The following is a 27,886-nucleotide window of genomic DNA, read 5'->3' as shown; positions in this document are numbered from 1 at the left end:
ATTATTCTAGTTTATATTAAAATATTAAGGAACTCCAAATAAATTCTATACTAAATTCTTTATTAATAAAATAATATGTAAAAATAATTATATTATTATTATTAAACTCTTTAGTTTATAAAAATACTTTATTCTAATCCCATAAATGATTGATTTACAAAGACAATAAAAGAAATAACTTTTACTAATGAATTTCTTTAATAATTAGAACAATTAGATTTTAAGATTTATATTTATAAGTTCATTTTTTGATATGAATAACTCTCCTTATGTGGAAGTGTAATTTATATACCTTTATTTTGAGTGTTTACAATTAAGTTTTTAATTTATTCATTTAATTAATATTAGTTTATACCACATCTTCTATATCATAATTTAAACTAGATAAAACTATTTGTAAGCTAAATAAACTATTTTAGTAAATGATTATTATGATAGTAGATTATTAACTCATAAAATGTTAAAATTATTTTAATTTTTTAAAAATATTATCCATTTTTATATTAAAAATATGAAAGCTTAAATTAATAATATAAATTTCTTAGAAAGATTTTACTGATTTTAATTATATTTAATTATTTTTTACTGTATTTTTTATTTTAATTCACTTAGTTTTAAATTAGAAAGAGTTATTTAAAGCTAAATGAAATATTTTAGTAAATGATTACTTTTATAGTAAATTAATAACTCATAAAATGTTAAAACCTTTTTAATTTAAAAAAAATAAAATCTATTTTTATATTGAAAGTATCAAAGCTTAAATTTATAATATAAATTTCTATAAAAGATTTTACTGTTATAATTTTTAAATATAAATATATTTAATTTGTTTGTTTATTTTATTTAATTATTTTTACTGTATTATTTATTTTAATTCACTTCGTTCTATTTTAATTTAAAAAATTTTTTTAATAATTATTAAATTTTAAAATAAAAAAATAAAAAAAATTACACTATAAACTCAGACATTTGTTTGTCAAAGCAGAAAATGCTTAAAAATCTTTGAGGACATGTCTATTAGAGACTAAATGTATTATATCTAGTAATAATATATTAAATTGCTATGAAAAGTCCTTATATAACAACAAAATCAGTAATCGTAACAAGGACAAATATAAAAGTCCAATTGTGATCTTAATTTAAAGAAATCCAATCAAGCTACGGGTAGAATTGGTACACATTGTTGCAAACTACGTACATGACTAAAATTGCAAAACAAATATAACTCAATTTGTAATACAAATAAGATATTTTAATAAGAGCAAATCTTATTCCATTCATTACCATTTTCATAGCCACTAAAGACAGGAAAATGTAAATAGCCATTAACTTAATTAAAAAACGATACATTAATTATTTATGAATAATATTCAAAAAATATACATTTAACTGAGGCGAAGAAATCCATATCAAAAATAAAAATTTAGAAAAAACTAGTAGGACTCTAATAGGACGACTAAGTTCTTCGTTGTATCTTACTAAAATAGATGTCACCTCAAAGAATTCCTAAATTATTTAAAATTTACATATATTTTTGCTAAAAAATAATAAAAAATATTACAACAAAGGTTCTTAGGAAACCCCTTCCTTTTTCCTTGGTTCCTTTTAGTGTACTTTCCTACCAACCAGAAGCAACAGTTGTATTATTTTATATTTTTTTATTTTGTAGCATTGCTGATGAATAAGTGACAGACCCATTCTCTCTTTTGTGTCTTGATCTTGATTAAGAGCTTTGGCTATCATCATCCTCATTTTATCTTTATCTCTTCTTTTTATTTTCATCATCATCAATAATGTATGCCAAAGAGAGTGGTCCTGCAGGACCATCTTGCATACTTTGTTATCCTAAAAGCCTGTTTATATTGAGGACCCTACTTTTAGGAATGATTATATCTAGAACTTCTGCATCTGACTTTTGTCTGATATCACCTTCAAATTTTGACATTAATCCTGTCTTAGTAACTTTTGATTTTCTGAATGGAGCTTCAGGGTTAGGATCTTGAGAATTCTTAATTTTGTTATCTTATGGTTCTTCGTTGGAAAAAACTATTTTTTTATTTTTCTTGGGATCTGATTCAAAAGAATCTATTTCGTCGATTCTGTTTAATTATTTGCTTCCTTTTCTTTTTTAGGGTTCTTCAAATTCTGATATGTCGTCCTGTTTTTATTTAGGATCTTTTGCATTAGGTAATTCTGGATCGCTAGAAACAGGTTAAGGAGCTACTTAGTTAAGTCTGTATTTTTTACCCCTAAAAATTTTAATTTTTTATCTGTCTGGGATAATATTGTCAAGATAAAATCCTATTAACATAGAGACTATGCTGAATATCGTAATTCCTAAAACAATCCAAAACATGATAAAATCTGTATATTAAAGATTTCTTTCCCATTTTATGCAACTCTATTCAAGGCCATTAGGATTTGAGCAAATTTCACAAGATTCAGGACAAGGAACACATGTATTATCTATAGAATTTGTGTAATAATAAGTTGGACACCTAGATTTTTTAAAAAATATTATGTAAAAACTACATACAATGTTAAATAAAATGATTACTTTTAAAGGCATTTATTTTTAAGGAAATACCATCCTTAGGCACATGTGAGACATACAGTTGGGTCAGAAATTGAACATGTCAAACAAGATGGATCACATTCGATACATTTATTTACTCCATTACCTATTTATGCATATCTTGAGGGACACTTAGGGACACATATTCCTTTGAGTAAGTATGAATCGGTGTAGCAAGAAGTACAACTATTTGTGTATTTATTAGTACAAGTTTTGCATGAAGAATTACATGGCTCACAATTTAAATTAATATCATTTCCATATAATCCATCAGGACACTATGGAGAGCATTGGTTGTTAAAGAAGTAATTGCCTGGCTAACAATTTATGCAAGCACTTTTAGAAGGGCTCAAACAGTGGGCGCATGTTGAAAAGCATGCCTGGCAAACATTATTTCCACTAACTTTAAAGTATCCAGCAGTACAATCTGTCAGGCAACTATTTTCTACAAAAAATCTATTGTTAGGACAAGCAGAGCATCCTTTATCTCCTGCAGCAAAGCATTCTTGACAACTAGGATGGCAAGTTTAGCATAGAGATGAAATTTTCTAATCTCCAAACTAACCACTTGGGCATTTTGCTACACAAATATGAGTTTCAATATTCAAAAATTTATCTGGAAAGCATGTTTCGCATTAATTTTCATTTCTCTCAAAACAAGTCTTACAATTAGGATGGCAATTAACACAAGTGTTTGTAGCAATATCATTGAATAATCCATCAGGGCAGCTAGATATACATTATCCGTTCATTAAAAAACGTGTAACATTGCAAGTAATACATTAGTTAACAGATCCACCAGAGCATGTTTTACATGTTTAATCACAAGGTGAACATCTCATGGATTATTTATTTGCCCAAGTTCCATCAGGGCAATTAGGTAAGCATTAGTTTTTATAAAAATATAAACCTAGTTTAAATAAAATTAAATTAAAAACAAACAAAAATAATTATAATTATTACCAGGTTTGCAACCCACACATTAGTTATCATTCGGACCAGTGCATGTTTTACAATTAGAATAGCATGGATCACATGTTTAAGTATTAGGATTTTCAAAATATTATTCTGGGCAAGCTAATTTACAATATCCATTATATAAATAACGACCTAAGTCGCATTTAAGACATAAGTTCTCATCTTGCCCAGTGCAGGTTAAGCAAGTTGGATGGCAGCTCTTGCAAAATTATGAAAAACTATCAGGATAATAACTTATTTTATTAATTAGTTTTAAATATTTAGATTAATTGATTTGTTTGTTTAAATTAAAATTTATTTTTACTAAGTTGGACATGTTTTTTCACAAGTGTATCCAGGTGTTCTGAAAAAAGGATTTGTGCATGTTAAGCAATTGCTATAATAAGGTCCATTACAAGTAGCACATGTTTTATCGCAAGGTTTACAAACTCTTCTTTATTCATCTTAATACTCATTTGAAAGACATTGCTTCTCGCATGTTGACTTAGTTGTTAGATACTCTCCTGGATTACAGGATTTACATGAAGACGGGCCTGGTCCACTGCAACTTGCACATTTGGGATCACACTATAAGCAAACATTTCCAGATTTAGATGCATTTGGGTAATATCCTACAGGACAATTAGGATCACATGTTGTTCCTGTTAAGTAAAGAGGATCACCACATTTTGTACAATTTGTACTCGTTGAAGCGCACTCTTGACACTATTGATTACATTTTTCACACATTTTAAGGTCTTAATTTCCAAAATAGCCAGACTGAATGAATTAAAAATATATAAAATTATAAATGTAAACATTTGACAAAATTTGAATTTTTTACTTAACAGACAGAGAAGCACTTGCCATTTAGTATATAGGCATTACAAGATGAACATTGATTGTCAAGAGGACCTGTGCATGTGATGCAAGAAGGATCGCAATCCTTGCATTTCCATTCTGCAGATTCTGGATAAGTTCCTATTGGGCATTTTGAACCAAACACACACTTAGTTGAAGTTAAATAATAAGGATTTGCACATTGAGTACATTCGCTTTTACTAGGACCTGTACATTAAAAGCAAGTAGGATCACATTTTAAACAAACATATTAAGGAGTGTAAACAGGGTAGTAGGAATCACTGCACTTGCTAACACATTTTTTTTCCTACAAAAAATCTAAACCATTGCATTTAGTACAATTATCTTTCTAATCTCCAAAGCATTCTAAGCAAGTAGCATCACAATTTAGACAGCTGGCAGGAGATGCATCTGAAGGAAAATATTTGGAAGGACATGTCTGAACACAAACAGAATTATATAGATAAAATCCACTAGCACATAAAAGGCATTTGGTTGAGTTACAGGATATGCAATTTGATGAGCACTTTTTTTATTTATTAGTAAAAATGGTAAATAAAATAAATAAATTTAAAATATTTTATCAATTAATTCTAAAAGCTAATGAAAATAAGAAATAATTTTTTTTACTTGTTCTACATAAACAATAAACTCTCTTATTCCAAAAGATTAGAAGAATTTAACACTCTGATTTGTTGAAAATGTCAATTATGCATCTGAAGTAGTATGCGTATATACTTTCTTAAAAGATTTAAATAATTCAGGATCTGAGCTAAAACCACACATATCGCTACCAGATGAATCATTTTAAAAAGTCTCTTTTGTTGAATCCTTCAATTAAAAGTAGTACTAAAAGTTATAAGTTCTATCAACAATTAGATACTTAAATTCAATATGTATTGAAAAATGAGGTGGAATATTTTAGATTTAAAGAATTATTGAACTTTATGCAAAAGTAACCCAACCACCAAATACTCTATTACCTCCACATGTTGTAAATGGATTACTAAGAGTGAAGCCTGTAGTGGTAAATTGCATTCTAGTTATCTCATAATTCGAAAATCTAGGTGCAAACAACCCTTTTGAGATGTATTTTCCTGATACAACTAATTAAATAAATTAAAGAAAAATATGATTAAATTAATTAAATATGACTACATAATTTAATCAATTAAAAATATAATCACCTCCTGGGTTGTCTATCGGTCCAACACATTTGCTTCCTTGAAGAGTGGCATATGTTGGACATGTGGCTACACAATAACCTTCACTTAAATAAAAACCTCCTGTACATGATAGGCAAAGATTTGTAACATCTGTATCGCATTTTTAACATGCAGGACCACAAGGTTTTGATTCACACTGTTTTGTTGTAGGATTAGGAAATAAATTATCAGGACATTTTGTAACACATGAATTTTAATAAGCATAACCTTGATCACCACAGCTACAAACGCCACCTTATACTTAACCTTATGGGCAACTTGTGCAATCAGTAGAGAAAGGACCTGAACAAGAAAGGCAGCTAAAGTGGCAAGTTGCTAAAGAAAGCTACATATAACCTATGATATATCTTTTTCCAGGTTATTAGTTAAGAAATTAAAATGAAACAGAGTCCTCTGAGTGTTTGTATTTTTAAAAAACTATGTTTTAAAAGAAACAATAAATAAATAATTAAATAATTAATAAAACAAAAAAAATAATATTATTAAAGTTTTAATCATACTTATTCATTTTAATTATAATGATAAGAATTTATATTTATATAAATATATGTAGAACCAAATTGTTATTACACTGATAAAAAGAAGCACCTCCCGTATTGCAATAATTTCTATTATTCGTTCCAGCGACATCATTAGCATCTGGAAAAACTGAGCTTACTATTTTATTTGAACTTGGGCTATCATCTTAAACAACCATCATTCCTCCACCCATATTATCTAAAAATATAAAATCAAGATAAACAGAATATTCGTAGTGTGGAGGTAGATTAGAGAAGGTTATTTAAGGAGTTTAATCACTTGTATAAGGTCCTGTAAAATATTTGCCATTAAAGGAGCTTAAATAATAATCTGTACATAAATATAGCTTAGGATTTAGAGGATTATTGCCAGAGTCTACTACAGACCAACCCTCATTAATCAAATCATTAACGCTATATGAATTCTAATATAAAGCTTCTTGATAGTAATCTAATTCATCTTGATCTTTAAGATTAGATAAGATATTTATATCAAAAATAATTATATTTAAAAATACCTGCTTTGATTTCAAAAATTAAATAAGCAAGCCAGATCACAAGCTGAGTGATAATTTTTTTTTTCATTTATATTCTATCTTTTTGTATTACTTTTAAATAAAACTTAGAGTAAAGTAAATAATGCAATTTTTCTGTATTAATTTCTAAAAATTTAGAGTAAATTAATGTTATTAAACTTTTTGATCAATTGGTTTTGTTTTTTGTTTTCTTATTTTAATGATTTCAGCTTTCCTTTGCTTAAAACTTAGTTATGCTTAATTTTTATTAATTGATAGTAAGCTATAAAATTAATGCTATTAATATATTAAGATAGAAGTTTGATGATAAATATTTAGTAAGAAACATACTTGAATACTTATCATATTAATTAAGCTTACTTTGAATAATTAAGCTCTTCTTAATCATCAAATACAAAATATAATTTTTGGTATAAAAAAAAATAATATATCCTGATTAATTTTTACTGAAGTCATTAATTTTCAAATGAAAAAAAAATTAGTTAGATCTAATTTTATTTATAATTTGTTTTCTGGTTCTTGATTCAAGCTAATTTTTTGAGTTCAAGAAATTGTTTTCTAATAAATGTTAGCAAAATCTCTAAAATAAATAAAAAATAACAAACCATCTTAATGATCTATAAAAAACGATGCAATACTTTGATTAAAGATTAGGTTATATAAACTGTGATAGAAACATTAAAGTTACCTATTACAATATTCTTAAAGTTTTAAAATAGAATTGATAAATAAATTTCTTAAAAAAAACAAAATAAATTGTATGATTACATTATTTTTTTGGTTTTTAAATAATAATTAATTCAGAAAAATTTAAATCTAAGGAGAAAATCTTAAATTTATGGAATAAATTTTATTCATAAAAGTATCTTCCATCTATTTTCCAAATTAAATACTTAAAGTAATTATTTATTCTGATTTCAAACTAAATTTTTCTTAACCTAAAATTAATTTAATGTAAAATTTTTCCCACTAAAGAGTAATGTTAAGGGATAATTAAGAATTTTTAAAATACAATTGAAAAATAAATATATTTTTATTCGAAAGTATTTGTTAAAAAATTGTTTAGAAAGAAATAATGATGTAAATAATTTAGAAGACATTTTTAATAACCAATTTCTTTTAAAGTCTGGTGTTTGACAATTTAAAATTATAATAAAAAAATATTGCTAAAAAAAAACTATTAATTAAGCCTACAAATATTTTAAGATATAGATTTACTTACACTCTTTCCTTAATCTCTTTTGCTTAGGATATGAATGTTTAAAATATCATTTCTAAGCAATAATTTGAAATAAAATCTTATCAAAGTTATAAATGAATTTTAACATAATATTAGTATAGATAATTTAATAAATGTTGTAAATAATTAATACATTAACTTAACACTCAATTAAAAACTAAATTTGGGATAATAAAAGATGAGTAGGTTTTAGGCTGCTAACTTTATTGCTAGGGTTATTGACTCAATTTATTATGAGCTCCGCTTATGCTTTTAATTGGTAATTAATTTTGTAAGATCTCCCTATTTACCTCTAATTTTTACTCTACTAAATTTATAAGATGTAAATTGAATAAATTATTTCCATAAAAAATACAAAAATAATCTCCAATATTAAATTGTAAAAATAGATAATTATGAAATCAATTTTCTACAAAGCGTAAATTAAAAAAAAATTTAAATATTTATTGATTGATTTTTTACCTTTTCCCTTTGTGATTTTTATTTATTCTTCTTTCTTTTATAGTTTGGCTTCTACTAAATTTTTATTGCAAGGCATGCATTGTATTTTGTTATAGTTAGCGGAAGGATTATTTTTATTTAATAAATAAGACTATCTATTTTAATTATTTTAAGCTAAAGCGTTAGTGTTTTCATTTCCAAAATTATCTAAAATTTTTAGGTTACACTCATATGTGCTATTGTTTTGTTAATTTACTGGTTGCAATCCTTTCACTGCCTATTAATCTTTACAAATAAATTTGATAATAAAAGAATTTATTTTATATTAAATTTTACCTTAACTTACTATTTTAAATGGATCATAAATAGCATTGCTAGTTGATGAAGAGTGCTGTCTTTTTAATGTGGTTTTTTCAACTTCTGTTTTTTAAAATCCAATTTGTTAAGAATTATATTTTGTAGATGAAGGAACTTGCTGTTGAATCTTTTGAGAATTTTAATTTTAAGGAATATTCAACTCAGCCTAAGTTATTGATAGCTTTTTTTTCTTTGGTTCATCAGTTTAAGTTTTTTAGTAAGCTTTGATATTTTACTAAATTGTTTTTGCTATATTACCTGAATTATTATTATTTATCATATCTTCACTTATGTCTGTCGCCACAGATTAATACTTTGGTAGGATCTTTTTAGAAACTACCTGTTTTATTGGTATCTCAGTTAATTTGCTATTTTTTTTGTTGATCACATTTAAGTTATTTGAGTTTAAATTTTTATTTTCATACATTTCGTTTACACTTTTCTCTGCATTAGAGTTGGCTTGCACTTTCTTAGTCTCTATGAATGATTTACTAACTGGTACAAGAAGCTGTTCAGGGAAAAAGGATTAACTTTAATTGCTGATATTTTATGAGGGATTCTACACATAACTTTTCTTTGTTTGTTCTGCTTAGTTATTCTAAATAATTTTCTCATTTTTTTAAACTACCCCAAATTTTTACTTTTTTATATTTTCAGAAATTATTTTATAATTAACTCTTGGACTATAGGTTTTTTGTTGTGTAATTTAGCTGTTATTGCTCTGCTAATTATTGCAAGCACTCCCGTTGTTAACTGATTAGTATTATTATTATAACTAAATTTACATTTGTATAAATTCGTTTTAACCCTGACTGTTGCTATGCTTCAGTCCTTGCTTCAACTTTAATAAACTTTCATGATCTAACTATCTAACTTAAGCATTATTAGGATTTCTATTTTCTTAATCTATCAGCTTTTAGCTCAAGCTAACTTTCTCATTGCACTCATTAGTAATATTTCTTTAATCTTTTATGATTTCAGAAATATATGCAGTCTAATAATGGTCTTTGAGCTGCACTTCCTTCTAACTTTACCCTTAATTACTATTTTAAAAAGTAGATGGTCTTTTCTTGGATGATAAAGAAGCTTGGTTCTATGTATGATTTATTGCCGCTTGTAAATATGAATTTGCATAAATATTAGAATTAGCTGTTTTATATGCATTTTCTAATCCCTAATTATTGCCATTATTATCTCTTTATTAATACTATATTCGTTATTTATATTCATTGTATTTTGCTTACAAGTGATTATCAATCTCATTTTAGCTGGCATGTTCTTAAATAGGAGTGAAGTCTAGCTAGTTTTAAGCATTTTAATTAGGTAAAACTGAATTTAAATCAAATGATCCCTTCTATTGAGCTAAAGCCTATGAAAATAAATTCTTTTTCGTAATATGTTGAGAGTAAGTTGGGAGAAGCTGCTTCATAAATTCAAATTGCTATTCACTGTAGGTTTTCTTTTTATTTTATTCTTAAACATTGATTATTTCTTCTTATGATTTTTTTCTTGGTTTTATATCAGATGCATTTTTTGAGTTAGGTGATTTCCTTTCTTTACTTTGAGCATTATGCGCTTATTAAGCTTACAAAGAATTTGGACTTGCTCTGTAGTTTAATCTTTATTGATTGTTTATTTGTGGTGATTGAAGCAGTATATCTTAATTCTTACTTTTGCATTCATTGTTTTCTTTAGTTGAGCTTGTAGTAAAAGGTTTTTGATTACCCTTGTTTTAGTAAATTACAGTTAAACCATTATTTAAATCTTAAGTATAAGAGTTTGGTTGCTTAAAATTAGCAGTTTAATGGTTGCTATGCTAAAATTAGTTAATTTAGTTATTAAATTTGTTAAATTAATCATCACCTTATTTTTGTTCAAAAGAAACATAGTTTGGATTATTTGCTGATTGAGTATTATCAAAATTAATATTCGTGGGCTAGTTAGGATTTAAATAAATTCCATTTGTTTTGTTTGGGCTTTAAGAAAAATTTTATTAATATTTATAATTTCCATTAATTTTTTATTGTAAGTTTGTATTAGAATATAATGTTTTGTTAGTAATGTTCATTGTATTATTCAAACTATAATTGTTATTATTACTACTATGGTGATTGTTAACATTAAATTCTAGATAATTGCTTAAATTATTATCTAATAAACTGTTAGATTAGTAGTTTTCTTAAATACTAATTGAATTATTTTTGAAACATTGTTGTGGTTTTAAATCTTAGTATGACAGACACTTTTAATGGGTTGTTGTAGGATTCATAAGTTAATGTTATTACTGTCCAGAAGATATTTAGTAGATATTTTACTGATATAAATTTGCATTATTAAGCTGTTGTTTGGGTATAGAGCTGTTATAAAGCTCATTTGTACTGCTCGCATGAGCTTGGCTGACCTGATGTGACAAAAATCCAGAGTCAATGTATTGGTTATTTTAATGCAGGTTAAACATACTTAAATTGCTATTCTAGCTATTATCTTAAATTTTATTTTAGTTATAGTTCATATTTTGAGTTGGACGAGAATCAAACTCATAAAGTTAGCTTTAGCTTTGATTATTATTGTATGTTGAATGAGTTTGATTGTAGTTTAAACCTTAGAATGAGTCATGATGCCCTCTAGTTGAACCAGGTAAACTTTAACTTTCAAAAGGATTGTTTTTATCTATTATTTACTCTTAAAAAGAACCATGTAAATTTAATTTAACTTTAGTATTTTTAGAAGAATTAGCTGTTGAGAATTGATTAGAGTTCATAAAACTATTAGAACCTGTTGTCTGTATTATGGAATTCAAATTAATTTTGCTGAGAGGGACAACTTTCTTGATTAATTTATTGTTATTGTTGTTGCTATTATTATTATTTGTATTGCTTTAAATTGAGTTTTGTTTTTCTAATTTCGATTCAAATGGGGTCTGAGGCATAGAGGAGTTTTAAAAATTTTTAGAGTTGTTTACTACTTAGTCAACAAGAGCACTACTTGCATTTATAAAAGATAAATTATTGTTAGTAGAAACGTTTAGAGATGAATTAGGACGGTGATTTGGTGCAATACTGTTCGAAGAAGAGCTGTTAGAAAGAGACCTTTGTTAAAAATTCTAATGAACTCTTTTTATATCGCTCCATTTATTTTCTAAATCAATCAATGATTCTAAAGAATTATTATTATTTGTTGTTGTCATGTTTGTCAGACCTTAAGTTTAATTAGTGAGAATTTAATTTTATGATAGAAAATGGTTGTAATTTTATTTCATTCCAAGAGGAGTACCAACAGAATAGTTGTGGAACCCTTATTAAGAATTAGACCTTGTTCCATTTAAATCAATATTGTGTTGCTATGAATTACCTCTTACAGGAGCAGTAGAGGGATCTAAGTACCCTTATTAAGAATTAGATCTTACTCCATTATTTTGATTATCTATGAAATTTAATTAGTGATTGTTTGTTCTATTAATTTAGTATTAAGGTAAAGAGCTTTAAGGTGTTTATAGCTAATTCAAATACTAAGCCTAATTGGATTAAGGCACATAATCTAAATTTAAATTGTTGCAATTATTTATTTACTATTAATTGGAGAACTGCTATTAGTTTAACAGCTACATTTGATTGAGAGGATAGTAAGCTGTATTTATATTTTGATCATATTTTTTATACGAGTTATCAGTAGGGCTTTACAAATTCATTTAGTTATTAGCAAGAGTAGAAGTTGGTTAATACTAGAGCTACTCTCTTCTATTCCCTTCTTGCTGCTAAATGAAAGCTTTATTTCCCTGCTAATTTGAAGTAGTGTTCATACCTTTTTAATTATTTTCTTAACTGTTGTTTCTTATTTCCTTATAATTCATGAGCGATATAGTTTTACTCCTTTGCTAGTTAGTCCTGTGTGCAAATGGAGACTATTAGTTTTTATCAAGTGGGAATTCCTCCATGATATCCTAATTTACAAACTATTTTTACTCAGATTTTCCTATGTACATTTCTATTTTTTTTAAAAATAATTAAATCCCTTGATTGCGAGATAATCTAATTAATATCATTTTCTAACAAATAAAACTCATATTATTTACATTATATTTGAATGGGATTCGAATTATCGTTTATTTAATTTAAATAAGGGTCTTATACATTCAGCAAATATGTACCTTATTGCTATTATTAAAATTACTGCTATAGAGGATCTTTTTGTTTCTGCTAAAGCCTCATTAGATACCTTTACTCACTTAAGTCCTTTAACTCTGGTATGGAGTTCTTATGCTAATAAATCATTTTTTATAGTTTTGATTATTATATAGTATATTATTTTTTTTGTGAAAGTAAGTTTTGATTAATTGATATATTTGAATTCGTATTAGCCAAAATTTAAATAATAATATGTGTTATTTTGAATGTAATGGTTATCTTCATTTAATATGTTAAATAAACATAACAATTTACATACATATCTTATTGTTAAAATAACTAATTAGCAAACGCATCCTTCATCTAATTAATATGTCAACAAAGTTTGAGTGAACAAATTTTATCCATGAATTTATATTGATTTTCTGCTAAGCAAGATGATTAATTTCTATTCTATCAATCAATTAAATAAAATTAATAAATTTTAAATCACAACATTTTAGTAAAAGAAAAGCAATTATATACATATCAATCAATCAATTATTCATCATATATCTATCTATTTTACCTATTCACAAATTATATTATTTTCTATAGCTAAATAAATATTAGCGAAAAATTTAAATTTAAAATCATAAATTGAGCTTATTTTTTAGCTTTTATTGTTGTTGAAATATGTAAAAATAAATTCAATAAGTTTAAAATTTATTTTAAAATAAAATAATTTTTTTTGATTTTATTTTTTATATTTTATAAGTGTAAAATCATGTATCAATAAGTTAAATTTAATAATTATTTTTTTTAATGTTTTATTAAAAATTGATTGATCATTTAATATGATAATTGGATTAATTTCTTATTTTCTAATTGGATTGATGTACCTTTAGATTTTAGAATAAATTACCTAAAAATAAAAAGCTAGTGAGTATCTTTGAAAAAGAAATTAATAAAAGGGAAATTATTTTACAATATAGGAATAATGAGTGACTTGTAAAGTATAAAAAATGCCATTCTTAATTAAAGAAAGAGACAAAAGGTTCATTAGATAATGTAGAATCTAAGGAAATAATTAAAGCTCCCTTATATAATCGTTCCATTAAAGTAATTAAAGTTTATCTCATGATAACATTATATTGTATTTTTTTAAATTTTAGAGACATATTTAACTCAGGGCCAGTCGAAATTCATGTAAGAAATGAAAAATGTAATAAAGTCAGTTGCTTATTTGATTTGGATGAAATTTCTAGAGTAATTTTTGAAGAAATTTAAAAATCTCAAAAATTTTAAATGTACAAATGTCCTGAATGCTCAAATTATTTAGATCTATAAGGATTTTATGTAGATCAAGATATGCAAGATGCTGTAGATAAAATGAAGCAACTATTTCCAGATTTGTATGAAATTGCTTACTTTTCAAATGGCGAAGATTATTAAATAAAGGTTGACTAAAAAAATGAATGGATACTAGAAGATAAATAGAAAAATGAAAATTTTGTTCTTAAAGAATCTGATATGCTTACAGAATACGAGAAAAAATATCCATTATTTGAGAGCAAGCAAACTCCTGATTTTTATGAAAATGGTTATGTCTTTGTTAATGAGAATATAGATGCATTAAAAAATCAAAAACTTTAATCTGTTGTATATTTATTCTTCCCCAGCTTGGGTAACAAATGGAAAGAAGTTCTCATTTTCCAATAATTGTAGGAGAGGAAATAGTCTTACTTTTAAAAGTATATGTCAGTATGTAAAATGTACAACAAAGCATTAGGTTACCATTCTATTTTTGCAAGTGGTGGTTTTGGATATCCTGAATAAAAAAAATATGAAAGAAGAACATTCTAAGTTTAATTATTTAGAGATGATCCTGAAGCATAAATTTAAAAGGAAGTTGAACTGAACGACTTAAGTCCAATGATCACTCCAAGAGTTTTCCATCAATTAGTATGCTTTTAGGGTAAGGTATATGCAATAGGAGGATACTATCGTGACCCTATAAGGGATATAGATGTTTCTTTGAAGTCTTGTGAGAGATATGATCCAGAGAGAAAGGAATGGAAATAAATTTCTGATCTTCATCATCCCAGACAGCTATTTACAACAGTTGTTTACTAAAATAAATTATTTATAATTGGCGGAAAAGTTTAAGCACCTAACTCCAATACAGAAGAAGAAGACCTAACTGTTGAATTTTTTGATCCAACTAATGACACATGGAGTATAATTAAAATTTTAGATGTGCAGATTCCTTAAAAATATTTCACTGAAAGAGCTTATTGCTTTGTTAAAAGTAACGATACTGCTGTAATATTTGGAGGCAGAAAAGAAAAATCATATAGTGAGTAAAAGCCATGTGATAGATCAAGAACAGCAACAGAGTTAAATTTATCTACAGGAATTCATTCATTCACAAATGATATGCTTCCTCCTTAAAGCATAACTTTTGATGGAGTTACAGATTTTCAAGGAATTTATTATAACAACAGATTTATTTTTGGTTTCAAGAGAACAGGAAAAGAAAACGGTAAAGATTTCCTCATTCCCTCTTTATGTAAATATAATGAAACCAATACTACTGAGAAATTTACATTTGAGCAATATAAAAAAATAATGTATTGATTGATGAATATTTTGATGATAATTTTCTTCAATTATTTATAAAAATTAAATTAATAAATAAATAAATAATTTATAAATTAATTAAATATTTTATTCCAACTTTTATATTTTTTATTGAAAAGAATTTTTAATTGTTATTGTTTATTTTTTTAAATAAATTTTAATGAATAAAATTCCTATTTTTGATTAAATTAACTATAATATTTTTTTTAAGAATTAAATAAAATATTTAATTTTAAAATAACAACTTAATTTAGTTAAATAAATAAATTAATTTTTTTGATTGAAAAAAAGCTTTGATTGATTTTTAATTCCAAAATATTTTACTTTTATTTTTCTAGAGTTTCAGTTTTTTTTTCAAAATTAATTAAGTAATTATTGAGAAAAAGAATGGATGTAAAATAATAAATTTTATTTAAAAAATAATAAAAATTGAATTATTAATTTCTTTTTTGGAGTTATAGAGACATTCTTTTTAAACCTTTATATATTCTATATTCTCAAATTAATAAAATACTTTTCGAATAGCACAAATTTTATTTTAGAATCTAAAAAATTAAAAAAAAAATAGCACTAAACAATAATTTATTCTCCTAAATAATACACAAATAAATATATATTAAAAAAAATAATTTTATTTTTTATATCAATTATTCGAGTGATAGAAAGATAAAAATTGTTTGAAATGTCTTTTTAATAATATAATATATAATTTTTCTTGTTATACTTTATTTCAATAGATTTGATGCTTACTGAAAAAAATATACTTAAAATATTCAATAAGTTAATGTTTTTAAACGGACATAATATTGTTATTAACAAGCTTTTTCAAATAAAAGTAATTAAAATCAGCATTAATTTTATATATTTTAGCTGATTTACTTAAATTTCTTTGACAATAGCATAATTAAATTTATAACTAAAAGAAAGAAGACAGAAAAAGCTCATCAAGCACATATAAAAAGCTACTATAAATTATAGGACTAAGTTTATTGACACTAAAAAACTTTAAGATATATATTTAGAACTATTTTGTTTTTAGACATATTAAAAGGTAGGTACAAGCTATAAATAAGTAATATAAATTTACAAATTATCATTGATTGGTGATCGATAATTTATTATAATGGGAAACTGCCATATTCAAGAAAAGAATAAAGAAGAAATAGGTAAGATTGAGGTGTTGCTAGATAAAACTAGAATTAGCAGAGGAGATACAATAACTGGCCGTTTAAAACTATTTTTAAAGAAGGAATATCCTGGTAGGCAAATTTCTGTTCGTGTTAGGGGAATCGAATCTATTAAGAAAGGGATAGAATTCGCTGAAAATGAGATTTTTGGTGATACTATTTTGTTAGTTGCTGTAAACTAAATGAAGGAGGGAGAACATAAATTCTTTTTCGATTATGTTGTTCCTGATAAGTTGTAGTCTTAGTTTTCAAGCAGAGTAATGTCTGAACAACCTTAATTTGCAGTAAGCATGGTTTATCAAATTAAAGGAATACTAGAGCCAGTAGAGCTTTTATAAGATGAATATGATAAAATAGAAGGTTCTACTTATTTTTCTCTATTAGCAGAAGTTTAGTAGGAGGGAATAAGTAGTAATAGTACAGGAAAGCTGAAAAACGAGCATGGAGAATATGGTAATGTAGAAATAGGATTAAAAAGTAATAAAGCTGCTTATGATAGTTGCGAGTCTGTTACTGTTGATATAAATATAAATAATACAGATGTTACTATTCCTTTAGAAACTCTGACGTTTAACCTAATAAAAGAAATATAGTTTAATGGAAAGACTAAAAACCAATATATCAAGCATGTTAGGAGGGAGTTTAATGGTGAACCTGTAAAAGACATAATATTATCTTAAGATATAAAATTTGAAAGAGGAGAATTAGATTAAGCCGCTACTAAATCAGCTACATTTGAGCTTCCTCCTAACCTATAGCCCTCTTTCTAAGGAAAGTAATTTTCTTGTAAATATTTTTTTGAACTATATGCTCATTATGTGAAAGGCCCTACTAATTTTATAGATGCAAAAGCTCGTTTAAAATTAAATATAATTCCTGAAAAGATGAGAAATATAGTTGATCCTAGTAAAAAGATAGCAAAAGCAAATAATAATAGCATGCATAAATCAAAAATAAAAAGTGACTTTTATTCTTCATAGTTACCATTTAATTCTGCTAGAAAAGAAGAAGTAATTAGCTCAAAACAGCTGGATGAAACTGTCAACCACAATCCTCTTTCTAAATCTTAGTTTGCATCTGTGAATGACCAAAAAGAAATAAATATACTTGTTTGATCAATTTTACCATCAAATCAAATGATAATAAAAACAGTACAAAATTTTAGATATGAATCGAAAAATGAATTGTTAATTTTATAGAATTAAATAATAAATAACAATAAACTTTTATAAAAAATAAAACGTTAATAGAATTCAAATGAATATCTTAGTTTAAAATATATTAATTAAATAGCAAATTAAAAAAAAAAAAACTTTGCAATTTTTGTTCTTAAAATCCAATTGTATATTTGTATCAACCATCATATTTTTTTTATATCGCTTTTAAAAATAATTAAAAATTTTAAAGCTATATTATTGATCCAATATTGAGTGGTTTCTAAAAATAAATATTAACTATTTTTTATAAAATTGCATATTTCTGTCTGTGTTATTTAATTTATTATGAAATAATACTTGAAATTTTGTTAGATCTCCTTTGTTTTATTGAAGAATTTTCTAAATTTGAATACAAAAATATCTAAATAAAAATACTTATCATCTTTTAGGATACTGCTTTCAATAAAATAAAATTAGTTAAAATGGATAAAGAAGAAATAAGGTAAGCTTTAAAGCAATCACAAAATATAGAAAATAGAAGAATATAAATCGCAAATTCAGTTAGATGTTTAGATTGCTCAAATATGAATTCAAGTATTGAGCATGTTGAATCGCCAATAGCAAGAAATCAAAGAAATGTTGTTAATACTTTGATTAGAAAGGGTTACACTGACAGAGAAATATATGAGGAATTTAGCGGTATTTTTGGTAAACATTCTATTATTGATGTAAGATATACAGATGGTTATAGCAAATAATAAATGCAAAAAAAATAAATTAAGTCTGCATTAGTTTGTATTTCTACTTTGGCTACTCCTTATATAGGCTACAAATTATTGAAAAAATTCTTATTTAAAAAATGAAATAATACTCTTCAAAAATAAATGGGATTAAAAAAATAATCGAATAATTAGACCTTGAATGACTTTACGATTTTTATAATAGAAAAATATTATTATTGTGCATTTTTTGTTTGTTTGTTTGCTTGCTTATTTTTATTTATTTTCTCTTGTTTAAAAATTAAAATTTAGTTTGCTTTTTATGATAAATGAGAAGAAATTGATTGAATCAAAATTATAAAATATAGCATATCTTAGATAAATTCTATTCTATCACATATATCTATAAAATTAGCCAAAGTATTCAGATTATTTGATTGAAAAATTTATCTGTCAAATCAATACCGATAAGAAAAATTTTTGACTATTTTTGCTGATGAGAATATTTATTTTTTAGCTTGTAATATCTTTTACTAACTTGTTTTAAAGTAAAAATTAGAATTTATTATCAAAAAGTTAATTAGTTGGTGTTTTAAAATAGTAAATCAAACAACTAATTTATCAATAAGTAAGTATTTGGTTTAGATGATAATTAATATTTATTCAAACAAATAATTTTGTATTTATATTTTTTATAGAAAAGAATCAATAACAAAAATTTAAATTAGAATTTTAAACAAAATAAATTACAAGCATAATTTAAAAGCTATTAAATAAAAATGATGCAAGAGTTGATGAAAAAGATGGCTTAAAAAAAGTCAGAAACTTAAGATAAATAGGAATCAAATGAAACAGACGAGCAATTAAGGGAAAAGGAAGAAAGAAAATAAAGATAATTAGAGGCAAAAAGATTAGTAGAATCTAAATTATTGAATTAGTCCTAAGTGAATAACTAAAATGAAGATGAGTAACCTCAATCAAACATTGTTTGTTCTAGTAGTGCTCCTCCTCCTCCACCTTTGATTATCTCTATTGTAACTAATACTAGTGCTCCTCCTCCACCCCCTCTTATGATTAATCCTTCAAGCAATAATAATTCTTCCAAAATTTAACAAAATGGGAAGCAAAATCCTCCTCAAATCCCTATTGTACCTCCTAATATGCCAGTTTAAAAAAGCCTTATTAAATAAAAAGAATAAAAAGAAATCATTTCTGATGAAACAAAATAGAATTTAGCAAATTAAAGAAAGGAAGCTTAAAAGTTGATTGAGCAAAGTCTTTAAGGTAATAAAGCTGTAGAATCATCTAATACTTCAAATTCTTCATAACAAAATACCAATCAAGATGTTAAAATTGTAATTTCTTAAACAGCTCCTCCTCCTCCACCTTTTTTGAATTTTAATGCCACAGGAAACAATACATCCATTCTTCCTCCTCCTCCACCTCCTTTTAATCCAACAAGTCTAAATACAAAAACTAATAATGCAAATTAAAGTTAAGCTGAGTAATAGTAGAAAATGTAGGAAAATTTAAAGAATTCTTAAAATTTATAGTCTAAAAATGAGGATTTTATTCATTCTGAGTTGAAGAAAGAAATGTAAAATAATATTAAAGAAGCTTAAAAGTCACTTGAAGAATAAATTTCAAGTAAAGGCAAATCTTAGCAAAATACTGTTTAAGACGTTAAGATTGTTACTAATACTACAGCTCCTCCACCCCCTCCTATCGGAACTCTTTTTCCTCCTCCTATTGTATAAACAAATAAAAACAAAACTAATAACTAGTCTACTAAATAAGATGAATATGAAACTCCGACTCCATACAATGATTAAGAATCATAGATAGCTAAATAGCTGATTCAACAAAATACTTAAGATAGTAGCTTAAAACAAAGTAATTCTCAAAATTGTGAAGAAAAAGAAGTTAAAGAAATTAAGACAAATATTAGTAATAGAAATACTAATGTCTAAATTGAAAGTAAATTCATAGCAGATAAATTAATTGGAAGAAATAGCAGCCAAAATGATTCTCCTGTCAGAAAATCTAGAGCACAAACACATAAACCTATTCCTTAACTATTTAATTTTTAAGTAAATAAAAATACTATTAATGAATGGTTCAAAGAAGCACATGAAATTAAAACTTTAGCTCCTTGGAGTTCTTTCAAAAAAGTGTAATTTAACACTATTTAAAAGCAAATCAGATAATAAAAGTATCCAGAATAGAGTGTAAACTAATTACAATTATTACAAAAAAAAAAATTTTTTAATTTTAAATAATTAAATTAAAAATTAGGTTTTGTATTTTAAAAAATGTGCAATTTTGGTTGACTAACTCGAGGGATATATTTAAAATACATACAATGATGAAAATCTTAAAAAATATAGAAAAAGTACATAATCAATTATTGAGTAGAGAGAACAATAAATCCAAACCTAAGAAAATATTTAAAAAGAACAATAAATTGTAAAACTAAATACCAAGCTATATGATAAAACAATAAAGTCCATGAATGCTCTCATGAGCTAAAAGATAGAATAAAACTAATTCGAAGATTGTATAGCATTGAGAGACAGCATTAAGGTAAAATATATTTAAGTTATGTTAATAGCTTACAAATAAATAATATATATTTTGTTTACTAAACAGAGATTACAATAGCTAAAGTCATAAATCGAATCAGAAGCAAACGAAGAAGAAAAAACAAAAAAAATAAATTTCCTTAATAAAGAGCTTGCAGACCTTTTACAATCTGGCTAGTAAAGCACAGAAGGCAAATAATAAAAAAAATGATATTAGGAAAAAGAATATAAATTAGTAAAGACAAATTATATAAAAATCTTATAAAATAATAAATAAACCTTGTGTATAAAAATTAGTTTTCATTATTAAATTGCTTATTTTAATAAATTTTTCTTTTCATATTTTTATTTATTTGTTTATGATAAAGAAACTTTTTATAAGTTATTTTTCGTGAATATTTATTTCATTTAATATGGTGGAATTCTATCATAGAAATTGATGAGTTATCAACTATTGCCATTTTAAGCTTTATTTTTTCAGCTAAATAATTTATTTCACTGAAATCCTTACCAGTTAAGTTAGAGCTATTTACACTATAATATTGAATGTAAATAGATAAATAAAAATAATAAATTTATTTATATAAATACTCTTTAATCATCAAGTAGTATGTGCAAAGCTATGCTTGAAAGTCATTTTATGAGTTAAATATAGTGAATATAGGCATATTCTAAGCTAGATTATTTAATTTTGTTAGAGTTTCATTTTTCGATTCTTATAATTCGCTGTGTAAATGCTTTTAGCCTATGTTTATTTAGTTAAGTATCTACTTTATTTCTAAATCTTGGTTCACTCTGTTTTTTAAAATATTTTGAATTTAATGAATATTTTTTTTATATTGTCTAGTTAGAATTAATAATAATAGATAGATATTGTTATAATATCAAAAGAAATTTTATTCATTTACCTCTATGCAAACTTACCTTATTATCTTATATCTGTGTATACTTAAAAGACCATCATAGAGTTATACACTTAATCGAATTTTATTTTAGAAAATACCTAATAAAATACAGACAACTTTTCATATATTTTTGATTCATCTGATAATAATTTTTCCGTAACAGGTTCATTATCTAATAATATTTTAAAGTAATCATGAACATCACTATTCTCTACTTACTTTTTCTTGAAGTATAACGAAGCAGAACCAATTTAAAATAAATACAGAGATTCTTCTAAAAAGCTAAACCATTCACTTCCGCATTTGAACCCACATTTTTTTGCTTTGAGGATATTTCCTTTTTCTTTTATTGGGCAGTAGAACTATTATAAAAAGTAATCATGACTCTGATTAGATGATGATATAAAAATTTTACGATTGAGAGCTCCTCGATATAAACCAAAGGGACCTTTGATGATTCTTAAATTTTTTATAATTTATTCAAGTGGAGGTTATATTATTCTGCTATATCAGTTAGGTTGCTGAAAAAAACAATTTAAAATAGTTACAATAAATCATCAAAATTAATTACGACATTAGAAAAATCAATTAACTAATTAAAAGAGACTTAGAAAATTTATATTTTTTAATTAATTTTATGCAAAAAATTTATAAAAGATACAAATTTATATAAAGTGTTCAAAAGCATATTTTCATATTATAAAATTATTTATTTGTAAAACAACCATTTTTTACTACTTCAAACTTCACTCAGAAGTTTAAAGCAGACATTTATACTTTTCAGTAAATGCTTGAAGATATTTTTTATTTACTAGGAAAATTTCTGGGAATTCATTTATTTTAGCTCCGTGAAGAGTGTTGTAAATAAAAGTGTCAGGATGTATTTCTATCATTTAATATTCAGACTAAAATTGTTTGTTAATATTTTCTCTTTCCCTATATTCATTTGGAATCTAAATATCTAAATAACTTTATGGAACCTTAAATGACCATTATAGATTTAGGTTGTCTTTTGTCTTAGTTTCTACAATGTCGATAATACGATATCTATTTTTAATGAATATGCTCAACTCTTTATTTTCTAATTATTTTAAAACTCCTGCATTACTAAAATCTACATTTTCTTTTAAAAGCAAATCATCGTCAAATAAGTTTGTCTCCCCACTTTTCAATACATGTGACCAAAAAATATTTTCTGGGATTGGATCTACCAATTTTCTTATTAACTTCTCTTATAATTTTACATTTTCTATTTCACCTTATTAATCTGCTATTAAAATATTATTCTCATTTTATTCACCTTAACCTTGCTTTTAAAAGTAAACTATCTACACTTCTAATAGCCAATATATTAATTTATTCTTCATATAATAAAACGAAATATTTTCTCTATGCCTTTTCATTATAGTTGGTGCAAATACCAAGTCTATTTTATGCTTTTTACGTGCATATATTTTTAAAAGTTTCAACCTTAAAAGCTCAGGATTGTGATTAACAAAACTCAGCTTTTTGCGAATGTATTCTGTGCCCTCCAAAGTTTATTTTAAATATTAGTAATCCTTCTTTGCTGTTGCTTCAGTGTAGCTATTCTTATCTACATAGCCAGTATAATTCGGTCTTCCGCTGCAATTAAATTATACTTTGTGATCTTTAGAGCATTAAAGACTGCATGTTTTTTTAAAGCAGCCAGGACATGTGTATTTATGTTCTTTTGTTTTGCAAACGAAGCATTTTTTTTGTTGTTCTTTTTACTCTTCTGATACTTGCTGTTAATTATCAGGAGTAAATAACTCATCTTAAGATAATTCTCTTTGAATTTCCTCTATAATCTAATTTTGCTCTTCTAATTATTCCTTAGTTAAATCTTCTTCAGCCTCAATTCCTTAAATTTATTGCTTTATTTGTATTATTTTTTTACTTTATTCTTCATCTTCATTAAAGAAAGCCTACATCTACCTATAATCTTCTATATCAGCTTCATGGTCAAGCTCTTCATCCAACTACTTGGCTTTTAAAAATAATAGCTCTAATGTACGCTTATCTTCTTCTCTTAAATTATCCATTTTGAAACTAATACAAATTAATATTTTTTTATGTTTTAATAATAAATAAATATTTTTATCAAAAATTGATTTTGGTTTTATGTCAAAAAGATAATTTCTACTTAAATAACTTGATCTATTTTTATTGCTCCGCAAACCTTAAATTTAATATAATTAATTTTCAACTGCAAAATTAGTATTTTTGAGCACTTTTATTAATAATATTTTTAATGATATAATGTATGTAGTAAATTCGTATAGCTTAAATAAATTCTCATCAAAGTTATTTAAAAAAAAATAATTTCCTAAATAATTCCTTTTTATATATTTTATTAATTGATGAGTCTCTACCTAAATAAACATAACATAAACAAGAAACTAAAATTCTAATTAATGAATGTAGGATTTTTAATTGAAATAGTTGAAACTTAATCCTGTTTTCTTTCTGTTTGCGGAATTATATTAATAAGAGGTTCTGATTGATTAATTAATTAATTACTATGCTTATAGCAATTACTAAGAAAAAAATTACTTTGATAGATAGTTAATTAATAACTAATTTCATTCATTCTATTTATTAAAACTTTGAGAAATAATAAAAACCTTTTTTTCATTAATTTTAAAAAATTGATATATACTGCAATTGTAAATGTAGCCATCAATTCACTCAATATCAACATCTAGTTTAGACAAAATCAATTATAGATAAAAGGGTAAAAATTCAGATGGAAGATTGATTAAAGGTTTTATAAGAGACGCTTCATCAAAGATTAGCGTTGGTTCAATTCCTTCGAAATTCGAAACTATTGTATACAATAATAACAACAATAAAGCATTTGGATCTTCATAACTTAGGTTTAGTTAATAAGATAGTGATCTTCCTGGACCTGGATATTATGAAGCACCAACAAATACTACAATCCTATTTGGAGAAAAAGAGTCAATTTCAAAGAAAGGATATGGAAACGGATTTGTTAGTACTGCTGAGAGAAATACATTTTAAACTAGATATTTAAATAGCGGACCTGGACCTGGAACCTATTCTACAGATGTGAGCTTGATGAGCAAAGCTTCACAGTCAACAACAAGTTTAAAAGGTAAATAATAAAAGTATTTGATTTACTTATTAAAATGAAGAAATTTAAAAAATAACTTTTATAAATATAAAATGAATATAAAACATATCTGTTAATTAAGTAAATCAAAGTAATTAGTTTATAAATATATATTTTAATAGTTTGTATAATGTAAAATACAAAGGTTAATCGATGTTTCTCTCTAAGCAAAGAAATACTAAAACTATGGAAAATATCAATAAAGTTATAGTGGAAACTCCAGGACCTGGTGAATATAACCCTGAATTACAGAAAAGGGAAAATACATATAAAAGTAGCTTTATTTCTCGTTCTAACAGAGAAAAGTATTTAAATTCCAACCAGAATCCTGCACCTGGAGAATATAATATTAAAAGATAAATAGTTTAAAAAAAACCTTATCCTCATAAGGGATATTTAAGCAGTTTTTGTAATCCTGTAGAAAAACACTAAAAAGCTGATTATATGAAAGAGTTAATACACTTTTTAGAAAATGGTAAAAAAAAACTTTTAGTTGGAACAAGTTAACCCATACCTGAAATAGAAACATAACTACCAGCTCCTACAACATATGATCCAAAAATCCCAAGTTTCAAACCAGAGTATCCCTTCTAATAAGCAACTTCTAACTTTAAGGAAGGCGTTAAAGACAGATTTGGAGATCTTAAAGATAGGTCAAAAGAAAAAAAACCTTTCCCAGGTCCATAAGAGTATAGAGTAGAAGATTATGGATTCACTAAAGTAGGTTAAGAAGAAGCTTTAGTCTCAGGTTCGGCATTTATGTCAGAAAGTGCTAGAAAGCCTTATGGAGATTACGATAGAAAAATGGGTCCATCAAGATCTGTGCCATATATTTTACCAAAAAAGAAATCCTTCCACCTTAACTTAGGAAGAAAATTTATATGAAATAAATAATAAATTCAAACTAACTTTTTTAGTCATTCTATATTTAAATGTAAAAGAGCTTTAATTTATTTTTCAAAATTAATTCATTTTTAGTTAGTTAGTTAGTTTTTCATAATAAATGTAATTAAATTATTTTATCATTAAAATTTAATTATTTTTTAATAATCTTAGAAATAAAACTTTGAAGTAAAAGTTAAAGATTTATTTTAAAAATTTATTTAAAAAATAATTAAATTTTCTTCAAGTTCTTTAAAAATAAAGATTCTTTATTTGATATTTTTTTATTTATTTGATAGAGAAGCCCTAAAAAATATGTTTTATTTTCATTAAATTTAATAAAAGTGTTAATTCAAAAATTAATCCATAAAATTCAAAATTTTTTCAGGAAATAAAAAACACTCTAAATTATCTTAAATTTAACTGAGTAAAAACTTTATTTATTGAAAAAAATATAATTTTAATATGATTTAAAATATTGTACTTTGTTTTAAAATTTTCATGAAAAGTATTCGTGAGTAAGATATAATTTTTGTAATTGTAAAATACAAGAATCAACTTAAACAGTTATTAGATTCGATATAAAAAATAGGTAGGTTGGTATGTATACAGATATATCTTATATTTATTTTTATATAATTTTATTTATTTTTTATTACATACATTTCTATCTAAAAACTTCTTTGTATTAGCTATTCTTTTTACTTTATCAATATATTCTACTAAATTTACACTAGTTACTTCTACTCAATCTGATTCGTCTCCTTAATTTTCTTTTTTCATTGTAATCTAAATATTATGTTTAAAATAATGTTATTCCTCAAATTTATTCTTTTTTATTTTAAAATGTATAATATAAAACATGTTATTTACAGGTTTAGTTTTGCGGATAGCCTTTTTAGAAATATTAGGGAAAGTGAATTTCTTATAAATTTTGAAGAAACCAGCGAATTTTTTATCTAATTATTTATTTTTATAAAATATTTTAATGGATTTTCATTTAAAAATCTTAAATTTGTTTACTTATCAACAATTCTTTGCTCTTTTTGACTGGGAACAAAGGCAAAATTTATTTTTTCATATATTTTTGAGTTTCTTTATCATGCTTAGAAATGACTATTGACTCACTCTCTTTTTGGGCTAACTCTTAGTCTTCCTCGCTTTTTAAATCCAACTAGATCCCATCAAGTTTTTAAATATTAAACTATTAAGATTATATAAAATAAAGTTAATTCAATTATGAGTAGGATTGCTTGAACTTATTTTTACATCTGCAGGTACTTGGAATAAATAAATTTTTTTGTTATTTAAATCTTCTTCACTTATTGAAATTTAAGAAAATTCAACATCTTCATATCCTGCTAATTGTTCTAGTAATGACATCTCCCTTTGAATATCTATTGTTTTGTAGTAGTTGTAAGATTAAAATAATTTCTTTTGCTTAAAGTGTAATATTCTATCTATATTCTAAATGAATGAATATGTATGAATGTATGTGCTTTAAATAATTTATATCTTATTATTATTAAATTAATTTGCTGTTATTTTTGTATACTTATTTTTAGATTAATCTGAAGCAAAGAATCTACTATTCTATATTTAATTAGATTTTTAGTATTTGCTTTATATTCTTTATCTTTTTATTTATTTTGATTCATTCTTATTCACTTCCTTTTCAAAATATTATTTTTACTTAAGGCTAGAAGTTATTGTTTTATTAAAATGAGTAAATTTTTTCAGTATATTTAATATGTTAAAATCAGAGATGCGCGAATAGCTCCATTTTTTAAAATTCCTGATAAAGTTTTATTGATTAGAAAGATAGAAATTTCTAATCTAT

General features: G+C 24.7%; 10 protein-coding genes across 10 annotated transcripts; 5 read left to right on the top strand and 5 right to left on the bottom strand. All coding sequences in view use genetic code 6, as the record gives it.

The window, feature by feature from the left end:
• Positions 1–875: 875 nt before the first annotated feature.
• TTHERM_000043859 (hypothetical protein) lies at positions 876–6,722 on the bottom strand (the record flags this gene model as incomplete). The annotated part of the gene is made up of 12 exons (XM_012797364.1): positions 876–885; positions 953–1,329; positions 1,384–1,506; positions 1,562–2,498; positions 2,558–3,485; positions 3,539–3,786; positions 3,858–4,312; positions 4,377–4,919; positions 5,024–5,499; positions 5,581–6,036; positions 6,190–6,603; positions 6,656–6,722. The coding sequence occupies 12 exons, from the start codon at positions 6,720–6,722 to the stop codon at positions 876–878; spliced, it is 5,034 nt and encodes a 1,677-aa protein (XP_012652818.1).
• Positions 6,723–8,059: 1,337 nt separating this feature from the next.
• On the bottom strand, positions 8,060–13,063 carry TTHERM_00043850 (hypothetical protein; the record flags this gene model as incomplete). Its single annotated transcript, XM_001014578.3, has 4 exons — positions 12,784–13,063; positions 8,691–12,695; positions 8,376–8,639; positions 8,060–8,220 (listed from the first exon to the last, which is right to left on the bottom strand). Exons 1-4 carry the CDS (start codon positions 12,980–12,982, stop codon positions 8,060–8,062), a joined length of 4,629 nt encoding a protein of 1,542 aa, XP_001014578.3. The 5' UTR covers positions 12,983–13,063.
• Positions 13,064–13,814: 751 nt separating this feature from the next.
• TTHERM_00043840 (kelch motif protein) lies at positions 13,815–15,454 on the top strand (the record flags this gene model as incomplete). The annotated part of the gene is made up of 2 exons (XM_001014577.3): positions 13,815–13,936; positions 13,990–15,454. 2 exons carry the CDS (start codon positions 13,815–13,817, stop codon positions 15,452–15,454), a joined length of 1,587 nt encoding a protein of 528 aa, XP_001014577.3.
• Positions 15,455–16,580: 1,126 nt separating this feature from the next.
• On the top strand, positions 16,581–17,759 carry TTHERM_000043839 (kelch motif protein; the record flags this gene model as incomplete). The annotated part of the gene is made up of 1 exon (XM_012797363.1): positions 16,581–17,759. The coding sequence occupies one exon, from the start codon at positions 16,581–16,583 to the stop codon at positions 17,757–17,759; it is 1,179 nt and encodes a 392-aa protein (XP_012652817.1).
• Positions 17,760–18,283: 524 nt separating this feature from the next.
• On the top strand, positions 18,284–18,664 carry TTHERM_00043830 (cytochrome C biogenesis protein; the record flags this gene model as incomplete). The annotated part of the gene is made up of 1 exon (XM_001014576.1): positions 18,284–18,664. One exon carries the CDS (start codon positions 18,284–18,286, stop codon positions 18,662–18,664), a length of 381 nt encoding a protein of 126 aa, XP_001014576.1.
• Positions 18,665–19,212: 548 nt separating this feature from the next.
• TTHERM_00043820 (hypothetical protein) lies at positions 19,213–21,313 on the top strand (the record flags this gene model as incomplete). Its single annotated transcript, XM_001014575.2, has 3 exons — positions 19,213–20,748; positions 20,816–21,103; positions 21,170–21,313. Exons 1-3 carry the CDS (start codon positions 19,300–19,302, stop codon positions 21,311–21,313), a joined length of 1,881 nt encoding a protein of 626 aa, XP_001014575.1. The 5' UTR covers positions 19,213–19,299.
• Positions 21,314–21,506: 193 nt separating this feature from the next.
• TTHERM_000043811 (HIT zinc finger protein) lies at positions 21,507–22,695 on the bottom strand (the record flags this gene model as incomplete). The annotated part of the gene is made up of 4 exons (XM_012797362.1): positions 21,507–21,636; positions 21,694–21,897; positions 22,011–22,369; positions 22,423–22,695. The coding sequence occupies 4 exons, from the start codon at positions 22,693–22,695 to the stop codon at positions 21,507–21,509; spliced, it is 966 nt and encodes a 321-aa protein (XP_012652816.1).
• Positions 22,696–22,753: 58 nt separating this feature from the next.
• On the bottom strand, positions 22,754–24,070 carry TTHERM_00043810 (HIT zinc finger protein; the record flags this gene model as incomplete). The annotated part of the gene is made up of 1 exon (XM_001014574.2): positions 22,754–24,070. The coding sequence occupies one exon, from the start codon at positions 24,068–24,070 to the stop codon at positions 22,754–22,756; it is 1,317 nt and encodes a 438-aa protein (XP_001014574.2).
• Positions 24,071–24,698: 628 nt separating this feature from the next.
• TTHERM_00043800 (sperm-tail PG-rich repeat protein) lies at positions 24,699–26,049 on the top strand (the record flags this gene model as incomplete). The annotated part of the gene is made up of 2 exons (XM_001014573.3): positions 24,699–25,146; positions 25,310–26,049. 2 exons carry the CDS (start codon positions 24,699–24,701, stop codon positions 26,047–26,049), a joined length of 1,188 nt encoding a protein of 395 aa, XP_001014573.1.
• A 744-nt stretch (positions 26,050–26,793) lies between these two features.
• TTHERM_00043790 (DNA-directed RNA polymerase I subunit RPA34.5) lies at positions 26,794–27,429 on the bottom strand (the record flags this gene model as incomplete). Its single annotated transcript, XM_001014572.1, has 4 exons — positions 26,794–26,835; positions 26,920–27,005; positions 27,070–27,250; positions 27,316–27,429. 4 exons carry the CDS (start codon positions 27,427–27,429, stop codon positions 26,794–26,796), a joined length of 423 nt encoding a protein of 140 aa, XP_001014572.1.
• Between the last annotated feature and the right edge of the window lie 457 nt (positions 27,430–27,886).

The sequence above is a fragment of the Tetrahymena thermophila genome (genome assembly GCF_000189635.1).
Source record: "Tetrahymena thermophila SB210 genomic scaffold scf_8254659, whole genome shotgun sequence".
NCBI lineage: Eukaryota > Ciliophora > Oligohymenophorea > Hymenostomatida > Tetrahymenidae > Tetrahymena > Tetrahymena thermophila.
The sequence above is the reverse complement of the archived record's forward strand: the minus strand, read 5'-3'. Positions and strand labels throughout refer to the sequence as shown.